General features: G+C 39.9%; 1 protein-coding gene across 1 annotated transcript; it reads left to right on the forward strand.

The window, feature by feature from the left end:
* Positions 1–8192: 8192 nt before the first annotated feature.
* On the forward strand, positions 8193–11421 carry pyyb (peptide YYb). Its single transcript, XM_010776305.1, has 4 exons — positions 8193–8226; positions 8357–8544; positions 10442–10522; positions 11197–11421. The coding sequence occupies exons 2-4, from the start codon at positions 8357–8359 to the stop codon at positions 11219–11221; spliced, it is 294 nt and encodes a 97-aa protein (XP_010774607.1). The 5' UTR covers positions 8193–8226; the 3' UTR covers positions 11222–11421.
* The last annotated feature ends 3456 nt before the right edge of the window (positions 11422–14877 follow it).

A 14877-nucleotide genomic window follows, 5' to 3' on the forward strand; every position in this document is an offset into this window, starting at 1 on the left:
CGGTTTGTCAGGGAGCTCACCAAGTGTCAGAAAACACAACCCTCTCTCTTTTCCTCCATACCCAAATCTCTAAAAACGGGCTGCAACGGATCTGATATAGACTGATACAGATTTGAAAATTCTCTGACGTCAGAAACGAGGAGCTCCGCCTATATGGGCAACTCTCCACCTATCAGGAGGAGACAGCCACGGCCATTGCCGTTCGAAAGCGCTGGAGACGCTGTAGTACATATGCCAGGCCTGTAGGTGGCGCTGTAATCTCTGCCACAAAAGCAGCGAAGAAGACTTCTCACAGAATCAGCCCTTGGCTAAAAAAGAGCAAATAGAGCAAAATGAGGCATGGCTAAAATGCATGATCTGTTTGGTATTTGGAAAAAAAAGACATGTTTTATAGGTATGGCCCTACAATATATGTTTCAAATATAGCATGATAGGTCCACTTTAAGTTATTCCTACTTGCAAATTGTGTTTTTATAAATGTGTTTTAAGAACTTGAATACGATTTTAGGGGTTTCAGTCGGCCTCTATTTCAGTGTTTGAAAAACGTATAATTTTTTTTAATTTAAAAGTATTTCTTACATATTGAAGATTTAGTTGGTCCAGTACAATTATAATGTCAAGACCATTTGCCTGTTTTGCTGCCTTTTGTTTAAATATGCCATTTATTTATCGTTATGTGTTAACCTCTTTGCAGGTGAGGAGGAAGAGTGTGTGATTGAGGGATGGGACTGCACCTTCCCTAGCCAGCCTATAGCTGTTCCCCCCAGCAAGAATACAGAGGACCTCTGTAAGTGAGAGTATTACTAATCAGAATGAAATGTGGCATCCTCATATATTCTAAATACAAAGCCATCATACAGCCCCTAATGTTTCTTCATATGTACACATGTGTCTTCTCTATTCAGGCCCCCTGCTCTTTGGCTTCTTCACCTTCTATGCTAATTTCGATTTTGCCGGTAGTGTCATATCTGTCCGGAAAGGCTGTGCACTCCCAATCGCTGATTTCCTCAGCCAAAATAAAGCGGAGGAGGCCATGCAGGAGGAAAAACCCACCAAGACCCAACCCCACGGCCCCAAACTGGGCCCACTGAATCTCTTAGACCCCTTTGAACTCTCCCACAACGTAGCTGGAAACATGACCGAACGCTCTCACCGCAGCTTTCTGAGAGAGTGCCAGGACGCTGACAAGTACTGCCGCAGCCTGCAGTACCAGCGCAAATCCATCAAGGGGAAATCATGGGGGCTGGTGCGCTTGTTTACCCCCCATGGGGATGCCCCGCGGGCCAAAACAGAGCAGCTGACCATCAGCATCTCCTTCAAGTTAGCGTCGCTACCCGAAACGCTGAGGAATGAGCTGCACATGGCGGGAGATGGTTTCCGTTTGCTGTGGTTTCAGAAGGTCTGCTCTGCCGTGGAGGGAGTCTTTAAAAATGTTCTCAGGTGTGACATCGCTCCCTCCACAGACGCCGTCTTCGGTCAGGATTCAGTGGTCGATGCCGCCGGGGAAATGGAAACGTCCCTCAACACGTCAACAAACGACAGCTTTGACAGCTCTGAATCCCAAGATACGGCTGTGGTCGGTGCCAAGAGGCGGCTGTCCTCTGGCAGCGAAGCATCTGCGTCTCCTCAAGGCAAAAAACCAAGAATGACCAAAATGCAAAAGCCCGAGCTCCCTCACTGGATCTGCGCGCATAAGCACATGGTGTGGGCCGGCCGGAGGAGAGTGAGGAGAGAGCTGATCAAAGATACTGACTGCAGGCCGGAGGGCAGCTGCATGGAGATGGAGGCGCAGGTCACAGATCACATCATCGAGAAAGAGCCCGAGCTCAAGGAGACCCTGGAGTTCAAGGTGCAGCCGCAGATGGTGGGCGAGACGGAGAGCACGAAGACGGTGCTGACGTTGGAGCCAACCAGCGACAAGACGGGAGTGTTTCACGACTTATTTCACTTCCTGGAAATCTTCTTACCTAAGATGGTAGAGACACTGCTAGAGAAAGAAGCAAGTGGAGCGTAAAACAAGACATGTTTAGGATGTGTCTCCAATTTAAGTCTAAGAATGTTCTTTATTTGTTTTGAATCAATTTAATGCTACGAATATTAACCCTTAAGAGAGATGAAAGATTATTATGTGGCTTTTCGTTGGCACTTAAGTTGGCTATTTTATTTGTGAATGTGGGCTTCTTCAGAATATCAAGTTTGTAATATTTTCCTATATATTTGTACTTTTTTGCGTTTAGTATAAGATATCCTGACTTAGCCCTACTTTTATGTTTGAGACGTGGCTTGTTTTTTGTGCAGTTCTGTACAAAAATAATTATCTTAAATGATAAATCTTTAAAAGGATATTCAGTGGCTGACATTTGATGCTGTCTTCAAATGAATAAAAAAATATTTGTATAACGCCACCTTCAGTAATGTGTCCATTTATTTTCACACTATCTTTAAACAGTATTTTTCCATAAAGAATCAGTAATTGAGCTGTTCTTAGATCCACCTCGAGCCAGAAGGGGGCCATTAAGTGAAGCTCAGGTCTTTGCTCATATGCCCGAGACAGACGAGAGTAATTACTCATGCAGGCAGACCGCTTTATTACAGCAGGATGAGGAGCCGAGGGAGGCGCAGGGCTCCCGTGTGCTGATTAACATCATTCATCTCGCTTTTAAAGGGAAATGGAGATGGCCACAGGTTAGATGTGGGCCTGTGGAGACGGCTGTGATGATGAAGATGTTTGAGATGGCTTACAACATGTTGTGCAGGATTGCTTTACAGCTGGGATGTTTGTTCTGGCCATGGTGTAAATAAATACAACTGTGGTATAAGGACTGAAAACATTTGTGGTCCAGCAGAAATCACAATCTGTTCTTTAGATAATAGAAGAAAAAAAGCCAAATCAAACAAGCTGTTTAGTTGGTTTTTTTAAAGTATATATTGTCCCATAATCTTATTTGCTATAATAAGAAAGGCACATTTTGCATTATGACTACTTGAATATCATCAAAATATTGATTTTAAGCCAAACTACAGCATGACTCTGGGTATGGGAATGCTAGTCTGGTCATTGGTTCAGTTTAATATCTCAATTTGATGGATTTTCTTGAAAAGGTATCCCAAAATTGATATGTTTTATTTTGGTATCCCCCCTTAATTTTCCTTCTGGTAGACCAACACGTTTTCATCTATGCTCCTTTAGATCAATTAGTATATGCATCAGGCTGGCATCAGCACCAAATTCGGGATTCTTTGGTGATCCCCTGACTTCCTATCGCACCGCCACAAGCTTCCAATTCTTGGTTTTGAGTGAAATATCTCCACAACTATTGGTTGGATTGTTTTTCTCCTTGTTTTCCTGTTTGCTGAAACACTGCCCGTTCTCCTGGGTATTTTCTCTTCGGATGTTTGGATGGCACATCACTTGAACATCAGTCATTGTCTTTCAGCGACACTCCTGGCTCCTCCAATATCACCATCCCTCGATATTGGCTTTTTGAGCACCTCAAAGCCTGAGGATCAATGTGATTTACAACAAGGAGGTGGGGTTGCTTTTGTGTAATTGGTGTCCATTGGGAAGAGATCCTGAGTCAACACCTCTAAGACGTGAAATCTCAAAAGCTTGAGGCCAATATGAACAGATTACAGCTTGTTCCTTATCTGTTATGACGCATGAATACAGTCCCATTGAGTTGGACGTCATCTGGTTTTGTAAAGCTGTACATTTAAGGCATATCTAGTCATGGTGAGTAAGACTTTGATTTGGTCTTGTTTCATTGTGATACAGAAATAGCACTTTGGCTTTCTTAATTTATAGTAGCGGCTTTGAGAGTATGCTCTGAATCAAATCATCGACCTTTTCCCCGAGCCCTCAGACACCTGTATCGCCATCCGTCAGAATTACCTGAAGCTGCCACTGCAAGCCCTCATAAACACATCAGTCGGTGAGATATTGCTGTAATTGGTGGGCTCTGCTTTCCAGAAAAAGACTTCGATTAACTAGAGGGGGGCGGGGGGCAATAACAGAAGGCATTGCTGTTTTGGATGCTAAATGAGAAGCCCTGACTTGTTCCCCCAGAGGACCGACTGCTCCATGCCCCACAGCCATATCTGAGATAGTGTGTAACATGAAACTTAAAGAGAGATATGTTATTGTTTGCTGCCCGGCACTCCTTTTAGAGCCATTTATGTGGTCATGAATTACAGCATTGTGGTAGTGGGCAGCCCATCTTCCCCTCCATTTTGTCTCCTGAGCTGTGCAAAGAGACCTGGCCGCATGGAAAGCACTCTGTTCATATAAGTGGCTCCCCTCACTCTGGAGATAAGGCGAAATGTAAAAAAAAAAAAAAAGAAGCATAATAATTTCCCTCTTTGTCCGTGACGGCAGGAAGGGGTCCGACCTTCTCCCGGTTGATTGCTTGTACACACAGATTTGACTTTTATAAGCATGTTTGTGCAATCTTCCTTTTTGTACTTGAACTAGTCATGCAAATGGAAATGGGGAAGTCATGGCAAAGGGAAAAGCTTTTAGAGCTCCATTTGTACAGGTAGATTCCTACAGTAAGTAGATTTATATCAAATGTCTACGTACATCTTCATCCTGCTTCATAAGGAAAAAGTTTGTAAAAGTGGACAAGATGAGAGAAAAAGTTTACTCGCCGTATTATCTTTGATGGCCTTTCCTCTCCGTGGGGGCCCGAGTGGCTCCTCGGGAGTGCGGAGTGCATTAGCTTTGGTTATTGCACCGTGAAAACCTTAACTATCTGTCCTTTCTCTTATCTAACGGCGGCTACTTTCTCACTGTTTACCTGCAAACACTGGAGCCAGCTAATGAGTTTGTCTTGTGCATATTGTTATTTCTTGTCATTGACTTTTACAGGCCGTAAAGTGAAGGCAGAGAGGTGGATTACTGGAGTAGAATTAACTAAATGTTCACGATGGCCACCGTTAACTGTGCGGAATGGGTGATAGCGAGGAAGAGGACACATCAATTCCCTCGAATGGTCGATGGTTTATTCCCTATTTAATCATTATTGAGCCATTCCCCTTGTTTATTCCAACTCATCAGATTGTTAAAAGCCATGATATTACAATTGAAGGTCCATTGTGCATCAATTTGGATGTCAAAAACACTTGAGCACACTAATCGTCCCCCATTATGAGTTTGAATTATGGTACAATAATTACAGCCAGCACAATCAATGTGTAATGCCACACTCCACTTACAGCGTTTATGGCATGCTCATATACACTTTAACTGCTTGTTTAGTGTACGGTGGCTGTCAGTGGGGATTGATGTCCAAATCAAGTTGTGTTTTTGACCAGGGTTTAGGGACTGACAAAGAAAAAGCCATAGTTGTTTACAACTCTATAAACAACATGTCATGACTTCCCCAGAGAGTGCGGCAGGACAACATGTAGGTTGTTATATGGAAGCATGATCCATGATCAAATACTGATCTAATACAGCAGGGTTTCAAATACATTGTTTTTTTAGCTTAACATCTGGCAAACAATCCCATCTCTATCCTGTGTGCAAACATAAAGCACAGGGGCAGGAACCCTTTAGCATGTGCACGGTAAAAAGTCAACACTGGCTCCCGATAAGGGATGGCTTCAGGCGTCATTAACTGAACAGCAGACCGTGAAGATTGGAGATAAACGGAAGCCGCTGCAACGGTCATAAATGTGACCGATTACATTAGACTTAGCCTCAGCACTTGAGACCTGAAAGGTATTTATGTACACATTGTCTTTGTGCGAGTGTATTAGTGTCGTCAGCACACATACACACTTAAATCTCCGTTCTGATATGGATTTGAAAAGTTGTACAAGAATAAGTATGGAAGAGGATTAGGGCCACATGAGAAAAATGCTGTGACCAAAAGTAAAAGTCTGATTTCTGACTTTAATCTCAGAACAAATCACTTTTGGTCAGATCTCTAAAATGTTCACGTATGGCCCTAATCGTCTTCCGTAAATAAGGATCGGATCGCTTCTTTGTGAAAGTTTCTCCATTTTAGAACCAAATAAATAAGGTAAAAGAATAACTTGATCAACTAATACTTCGATAAATCATTTATTGCAGTTAAAATTAATTTCCCTAAAGCATACTGAAGCTATGTTTCACACAGAAGCATTATTGATCTGTGGCTGCTGTAGCTGACCTCTACTTCCAGCACATATTAATGGCTTCAGCTCCGTGTGAATAATGCATGCAGCAGTGATGAGAGCAGAGAAGGCTGTAGGTGCTAATGATTGGACAGGATAGGCTACATCGCTCCTGATTACAATACATTTCATATTAATGAATTAACAGTAATTAATTGACATTTAGGAAACAGTTATAAATTAACTTATTGGAGGTCACACGTACATCAATATCCAATATCCTCAGTATCTGAAGATGAATGTGTTTGTGCCTTAACTACATGCACAGAATAGACAACAGTCAATAAAACAATTAAATACGTTCGATTACCGTCCACTGCAACACATTCATTAAAGGAGGGAGTTGAGGGTCTCTAAATAGGGTGCTGCATTGTGTACTTACATGACATTGATTTGCTCAGTATTCCTGGTGGTATCAAGTCATGTAAGTACACCATGCAGCACCTTATTTAGAGACCCTCAACTCACTCCATTAAAATATAAATGCATATTAAATAAATGTATATAAGCTTTTGAAGCTGATGCTAATATCATCATCAAGTTAATACCATGTGTAAAGGTCTCTTCTTAAGTTTTAGATATTCTTGACAAAATGCTGAAATCCTGAGAAAATATCTTTCAACAGAATAAGTGATATGTTGTTGTATGTTAGCAGGGTTAGTCATCCCGTCTTTCTCCAAAGAGGCCCTTATTTCAAATGTCAAGGCTCAGTTGTATTGTTTTCTGGTTATTCGTTTTTATATGATTCATGAACCTGCCTGTTGAGAGACTTCAGTGCAGGTAAGTGCAGCTTAGTGTCTTTTCTATTGGAAAAATGTTGTGCTTTCCACAATGTATTCTTTTAGTTGCATATCTCTCTCACATACAAGTATTTTTAGCAAACACAAACATTTCTGCTGATGCTCTTGATTGTTATTACACATGTTGGGTGAAGTCAAGAAAGGCAAACAAGGCCCCCCAAAACATGTTAGGGGGGCTCATTTATGGTACAATATAGGAACTTGGCTCTGTTAGTGGTCCTTATTCCGAATGCAGAAAAAAAAACCTTAGATTTCTGTTTATCTATTTAATTTAAATTTAAATTTATCATGCATTGGTGACATTACAAAGTGCAAATTGNATATGATTCATGAACCTGCCTGTTGAGAGACTTCAGTGCAGGTAAGTGCAGCTTAGTGTCTTTTCTATTGGAAAAATGTTGTGCTTTCCACAATGTATTCTTTTAGTTGCATATCTCTCTCACATACAAGTATTTTTAGCAAACACAAACATTTCTGCTGATGCTCTTGATTGTTATTTCACATGTTGGGTGGAGTCAAGAAAGGCAAACAAGGCCCCCCAAAACATGTTAGAAAAAGGCCACTCAAATTGGCACATTTCGCAAAGATAACTTTAAAAACGACTTTAAACTCCTTTCCTTTTCAAAACTTCCCATAAAGACACTATGTTATATACTTTTAAAACCCTAAGTGTGTATTCAGCAAGCGACAGAACGTTAACTGTAACTATCCCAAATGGTCACATACAATGGCCTTCTTCCCCCTGGGCCCCCATAAAGTCTGAGATCGCCACTGTGTATCATCATGCTTACTCCATTTTAACCTATAGGGCCAATGATTTTGACCACAGGGGGGGGGGGCTCATTTATGGTAAAATATAGGAACTTGGCTCTGTTAGTGGTCCTTATTCAGAATGCAGAAAAAAACACCTTAGATTTCTGTTTATCTATTTAATTTAAATTTTAATTTATCATGCATTGGTGATATTACAAAGTGCAAATTGCACAGTGAAGTATTCATAATTTCCCCTGTCTAATCGCATCAAAATAAACTTTATAATTCAGCAAAGAGTCAAATACTCAAACCAAATCCAACACATGAAGACTACTTTAAATATTTACAAGAGATAAGTTTCCCCTTTACGCGCTGCTGCCTAAGGGGGTGTGGTTAAGTGTCACAGTGCGCATCAGGTGTCCATCTCCGCTATATATACGATCCTGTGATCTGAGGAGAGCAGCAACACAGGGACACCACCCAGGAGACTAAATCAGGAGAAAACTGTCACAAAGTAAGTGTTCTTACTTTAATAAGAGTTTAAGTTGTATCCTAGATCTACAAAGATTTTTGCGCACGTCAATATAATGTTTTATACATATTTTTCAAGGGAAATTACACCGTGTTGTCTTGTTTCTCCTCAGATGGCCAACATGATGAGATCGTGGATGATGCCTGCAGCTGTGGTCCTCTGCCTGCTGGTGTGTCTGAGCAGCTTTGCCGACGCTTACCCCCCCAAACCGGAGAGCCCGGGGAGCGACGCCTCACCGGAGGACTGGGCCAAATACCACTCAGCGGTCCGGCATTATGTCAACCTCATCACCAGGCAGAGGTGAGACATGCTCAATGCTTTAGATTTAATGTTTAAATCATTTTTTTTGATAATAAAATTGTATTTATTTTGTCAAAATCCTGAACTTGATAGAAACGATTTATGAAATAGTTGGTTAGATAGTAAAATAGTCAGGCTATTACAATGAAAACAAGACGTAAAATAGAATGAGTGTGAAAGAAAGAATATTAAAGGGGGGGAGGTTGTCATGATATGATGCCTTGAGAGCCATACAAAAACGTATTAATCATAGAAATATATATTTTACGCACAGTGTTGCTGACTAGGTATTGTTTACATTCATAAAGTGAAGAAAGTCTGATGTCACTTTGATGTGATCCAGCAGTGGTTGCCATACAGTACTCTCATCAAGCTGCTCTCAATTCCTTTTATGTTTGTGTTTGAACCTAAAGTACTAGCACTGAGTTATGGATGCGTATTATTTTCCCGGATTTAATTCATTAGTATGCCTTCTGTTGCTGGGAAGAGACGTTTATTTAACAGCTCCGAACTTGTATAGTCCTCCTGCTCTGGGTGGCAGTCCCAAAAAGATCACCCTATTCTTCTACTATTTATCTAACTAGAGAATGCACATATAAGTGAGTATAATGAACTCTTCAATCAACAGTTCCATCACCTTGAAAAAACTGGCAAATGTGTAAAACTTGCAGTAGTTTGGTGTCTTCTCGTCCTGTGGTCGGGGCAGACAGGTAGTCCACCTTCTGTGATGTGAGGGATTAAGTCTCTGACTCAAGGACGAGTTGCAAGGAGAGCCACAGGGGGGCGAGCCCTCATGTTGGGGCACAACATTCAGTCTGATAAGACTTGTTTCTCACTCAAAATCAAGATCATCCCTGAACAAAAAAAGTCCACAAATGTAGAGATTTCAACGATGGCACCGTTAAATATATGAAGTAAAGAGCTAAATCTTAGTTAGTTCACTAATAAACAGTAATGTTTCATTATTGTTCATGTATTTTTTTTTAATCTGAATTTTAGTTGTGTAAGTAAAACAACATTTCAGATGCTAGACAAGAGTTCATCTTCTTCGGTGAGCTGAGAAGGACTTTCTGTTCATTACGCTTACCATACGATGCATTATTGTGCTTAAGAAATCATTAGGGAGAGGAAAGGAGCCTGGTATTCCTCAGTTTTGATTCCAAATCTTGTTAGGACATGCTTCAACATGAGACCCTGATCATGTTCTTACTAGGTTTAAAATGATTTAATAGTGAAATTGTAGGTTTTCTACACATTTCATCCAAGTTTTCACTGAGGTCTTATTTGGCATGCCTTAAATATGACAGATAGTAATAGTATATTACTGGTAACAGTTTTGATCAGTAACTGTTATTAAATACACTATCCCTGCTCTATGGCACATTTTCCTGTGCTGGAAGCTGAGGATAGTCTCACCATTTCCCCCCCTGGTCTGCAATGAAAGAGGCTGTAGCTGTCACTGCACTCTCATGCCTCAAACAAATCCATGTTTATTATTCCCCGACTGGCCAGGCATTGATTTTTACTAAAGACACTTCGAAAGACAAAGTCGAAGGAGCTTGTTGTTTTTGCCTCGCTGGATGCTCAGTTTGAACTTGAACATTCCTTATCTTTCAAGTAATTGCTCCACAGACATGTGAGTGAGTAGAAAACCAGTCCTTAAAAAACTCAATAGTGTGTGTGTGCAGCTAACACACAGCTTGAGGGTTCTTGAGAAAACCCAGTAGTTGAATTGAATTGCCAGGCTGAAGGAGGTCACACTGACAGAGCACCCTGCAGTGACATGCTGACTGAGGGACTGCTGGTGGAAAGCAGAGAAGGGGCCTTCACATGAATGAGAATCTCCAAATAAGATTGAGTTGCAGTCATTACATGCTGGTGTTGGATTTGTCTCCAGGTATGGGAAGAGGGCGACCCCCGAGCAGGCGGTGGCGTGGCTGCTGCTTGGAGCCGATTCGAGCCAGGACGCTGAACCACGGTGAGAATTCAACACATTAAAGGATTCAAAGGTTTTTCTGTCATATCATATGCATGAAAGCTAATGTGTAATAGTTGGCCATGAACATCTTAATAATAAGTCAAAGATATAATGGTGCAGGTTGAATGCAGGCATTTGTAACCATACATGTCTGGTTCAATCATATTGTTTTTTAAAGGCTAATACTGATACAAGTGAAATAGTACCACATAGCTATTGTGATGCATTCTGTGTACACTAATCATTTAGAGTAGGGGTCAGCAACCTTTAAAAATAGCTGTTATTTATTTATATATTACTTTTTGTCAAAGCCACATGGAGCCAGTGCAGAGAACTCAAGAGCCGTGTTTTTTTTTCTACCTCTGATTTAGAGTGTAAAAACATGTATTGCCCTCTTTAAATAAAAACATATTACAACGTAGGCCTGCCAATACTGCTCCAATATATGGTCAAATTGTTTTATTGCCGTACGCCTCACTGCAGCAGGATTACCTCGCTGTTTATGGTCTTGTTCTTGAGATCCTTGTCAATATTTCATACTTAAAGTGAGTATTGATTAGCATGTTCTCTCACTGTGGAGTTATTGGTCAGTTGAGCTGGTAATCCACCATATATTAGGCCGTAGTAAGTGTGTGAATTGTAATTAAGTAACGTCCTTTTCCCTTCCATTACAGCTCTGAGTACGGCGATCAGTGGTAAATGATCTTGATGTCAAACCTGACCGACATTATCCCCGATCCTTTGATTCACCCGCACTCACTGAGATTGTCAACCTGCATTGGACTTTGTGACTTTCCATATTGAATGATTTATTGTGCATGCAAATCTCTCTCTCTCTCTCTCTCTCTCCCTCTCTCCGTCTCCTCTCTTTGTCTTCTTCTCTCAGTATATCTATTTGTTTTTTGCCCCAAAAAATGTAAATAATTTGTATCAAAAATGTCTTTATGATGAATAATTCAATTCAATAAATTAGTCTTGGACACCAACGCTTTGGTATTTCGTTTTTCTTTATTTAACCCTCCTGTTATGTTCGGGTCAAATCTGACCAATTTACTACTTTCATCAATCATAAATATTGTGTTTTAAATTTGACTGCTTCAAGGCATTGTGATATCCTCCACAGTAGGGATTTACACATAAAAGCAAGTATTGCACATAATTAGAAATAAAAAGGGTAGACAATAAAAAATTATACAATAAAACTAAACTAAAAGAGGTGAAAATATTTTGTTTAAGTTGACCGAGAAGAAAAAATATGTTAACTATCTGACAAATAAAACACTATTGAAGAGCCAATTAAAAAGTGGTAGTTATTTACATTTAGTGTGCATATGAATAGGAAATGAATGGGTAACCTTAAATGATGTTCATGCATCACATCAGATAGTAAACAAACACCCACAAATCGACCAAAAGTGAATTTTGGAATAATCAGAATACATTTTTTTTAAATGTCTATTCTTTGTATATTCATTACCGTTATTCATGTAAACCAGTAGTCTGAGACATTGTTTACAGTTTAAAAGGATGGTAAATAAAATGTGGTTATGATTAATGTGTTTTGTGTTAATGTAAGAGCATTAAAACGAACACGACAGGAGGGATAAACAATTACTGCAGTTGCTCTTGTTGCCACTAGATGTCACTGTATCACAAAGAAAGGCACCTTTACAAGTCGGTATATGTTATTTCTGCTCTTCACGTCGACGGCAGCTTCAACTTCACACCGGGGTAGCACACAATAAGACGCATTTATCTTATCAGATTTACCCGGACACCTTTTGGGAATCATCAGCAGTTCTAATTGGCTTTTAATCAATGGGGCTATTTGCGTGAGCACGCTTTTCGGTAAGGTCTCGTGTAAGATTGTGTGGGTTGGCGCTGTGAAAGTGACTGCATAGATTAAACAAGAACCTGTCGTGCTTCTACAACTGCGAGGAGACTGGTGGAGATTTACCGAGCATCTCGCTGCATATCAGACCGAAGAGGCATCCGGAGAAAGGTGACCGGGGGCAGGTGAGCGCCTTTACCTTTGTCTTACACCGAGGAAACGTGGGGTTTAGATTTGGTTAGCATTATTAACGCCGTTTTTCACCTTCGCCAGGTGGTTAGTGGTACACGCAGTTAGATATATGTCAATGTCTCCTGTGAAAGTAAGGGCTCCCAAAGAGATAAAAGCTAATACCATTTTAAATTACGTAAAAATACACATTTTGTAGCAGTTTTACTCACATTCAGCGTGAATAAGATACAGATTACCTCCAGCATGGGCTTTGCCTCTAACATTAGCCACATGCATTTTATTAACCTAGCTTAATTGGCCTCAGGCTATTTGCACCTGTTCAACGGCCACAGGTGAAACCAATCAGCTTAAACAGTCTTACGCTGAAATATTATTATTAACACTTAAACTGGGAAATGAATTGAAGGAATAATAATTGGTAACAATATTGGATGGACGTCATGTACCTGTCCATTGCCATTGCGCATGCCCACACACACGGGGACGTGCACAGATGATCTGTTTCTGACATGAAGGCAGATACACATTTATAATGGGAGTAAGATTTACCCTTCTTCAAAAGTAAGCTTATTTTTAGACTGTATGCCACAGATGTGTGTACTAGGAGAGTCCAAGTAGCAAGGATATGGTTGACAAATAATTATTTAAATATTCTGAATTTATTCAAATACATTTGTGCTTGACGTGTTTTTCATACTAGATATAATCCTAAACGTAATCATTTGAATGCTTACAACCATCCAGTATGTTTTGCATTTTTATCCCCTTTTTGAAAAATATGATTACTCTCTTACAATACTTTACCATCATCCATTACACAGCGTCTAACACTATAAGGAGCAGAATGCTATGTAAGCAAAAATGATAATCCAATATACATAATTGAAAACGCCTACCCTTCATCTCTATCAAGAGCTACAGTTACATTTATGGCACAACACACTTCTTCATTTATGAGATGAAAATGTATATACCAGGATTTCCATCACTTTTACTGTTTAAGTTACAGCCACTTCAATAAGAGTACAATCAACTGCAAATAATCCATTTTGTTCAAACGCCTATGAGATTGTCTTTTTCTATCATGTGCTCTTCTGTCGCGCTGTGAAGACATTGTATTACTGCAGAGGAAGTATTCAAATGGGCAAGAAATAAGTTATTGTATTGTCGGTCTAGTTATAAAGATCAATTTGTGACTGTACTGTTTGTTGTTCTGAATTATTCTGAAAGGGACATTTGGAGAGACATTACCATAACATGAATTGAGTATACTTGCGTATTTATTTAATTATTTAAAGCCTAAGAATGGGGCTGTAGTATTTGAGTCCAGTTCTCTGTCTCCAGTCCTTTTTGTGGAAGTCATGGATTTGTCTTGGAGACGTGCTTTGTTTGCTTTGGCTGTGATATGTTTAACGTTCCTACATTTGCAATTTAAACCTTGATTAAGTTTGACTTGGCAATAGACCTAATCAACAAGCTACTTTTTAAATGTAAGAAATTGAGGACAACTTTGTGTACTGATAAAGTCCAGATAACAATATTGTTGGTTTCGAGCAGTTTAACTGATTTAGGTTAAAGGAAATTGTACTAAAGTCACTTGTATATATTATTCATATCAAACCACAGTCGAATACGCCTTACTTTAAAAAGCTTTTGACTGGGATTAAAGAAACTCTCGCCCTATTATCTTTGACAGCTTTGGGATCTGGGTCAAGATCAGCAGGTCTGGTTCAGAGACATTGTGAAAGTACTTCTTTAACGATTAAAGAACCCCTGAAGTTGGACTCTTTTTATTTTGGAAATAATCTTTAACTCAGGGAGATTTGATTACATTTCGTAAAAGACCTTAAATTAGATCAAATTTAGAACAGAAAGGGGAGGAATGTGATTCAGGCCATGTAACAACGGCATGTTTTAACCTCTTCATGTGAGACATTTAATGAATTAACTAAAATAAACTTGGAAACATTCAAAGACATGTCCCTGTGTGACCCTGATCCTTGATCTGAGGAAGTCAGAGCCTCCTGGTTGTTTGACGTCACACACTGAACACTTTAAATAAGACCTTCTTTAATCCACACTGTGTAGTAGGGGTTTCACAACTAGCAATATTTACTAGTCGACACATTTTTCAAAATAGTAGTCAACTAGTCGTTACGTCATAATAAAGACACACAAAGAGAGGTGTACAACTGTATTTTATATTGGAACTCATACAGTAACATTAAACACTGCATTTTAATTTGTGTTANGAAAGCGCTGGAGACGCTGTAGTATATATGCCAGGCCTGTAGGTGGCGCTGTAGTCTGCCACAAAAGCAGCAAAGAAGAC

Source organism: Notothenia coriiceps, unplaced genomic scaffold, assembly GCF_000735185.1.
Source record: "Notothenia coriiceps isolate Sejong01 unplaced genomic scaffold, NC01 NC01_scaffold00016867, whole genome shotgun sequence".
In the NCBI taxonomy this organism is placed as follows: Eukaryota; Metazoa; Chordata; class Actinopteri; order Perciformes; family Nototheniidae; genus Notothenia; species Notothenia coriiceps.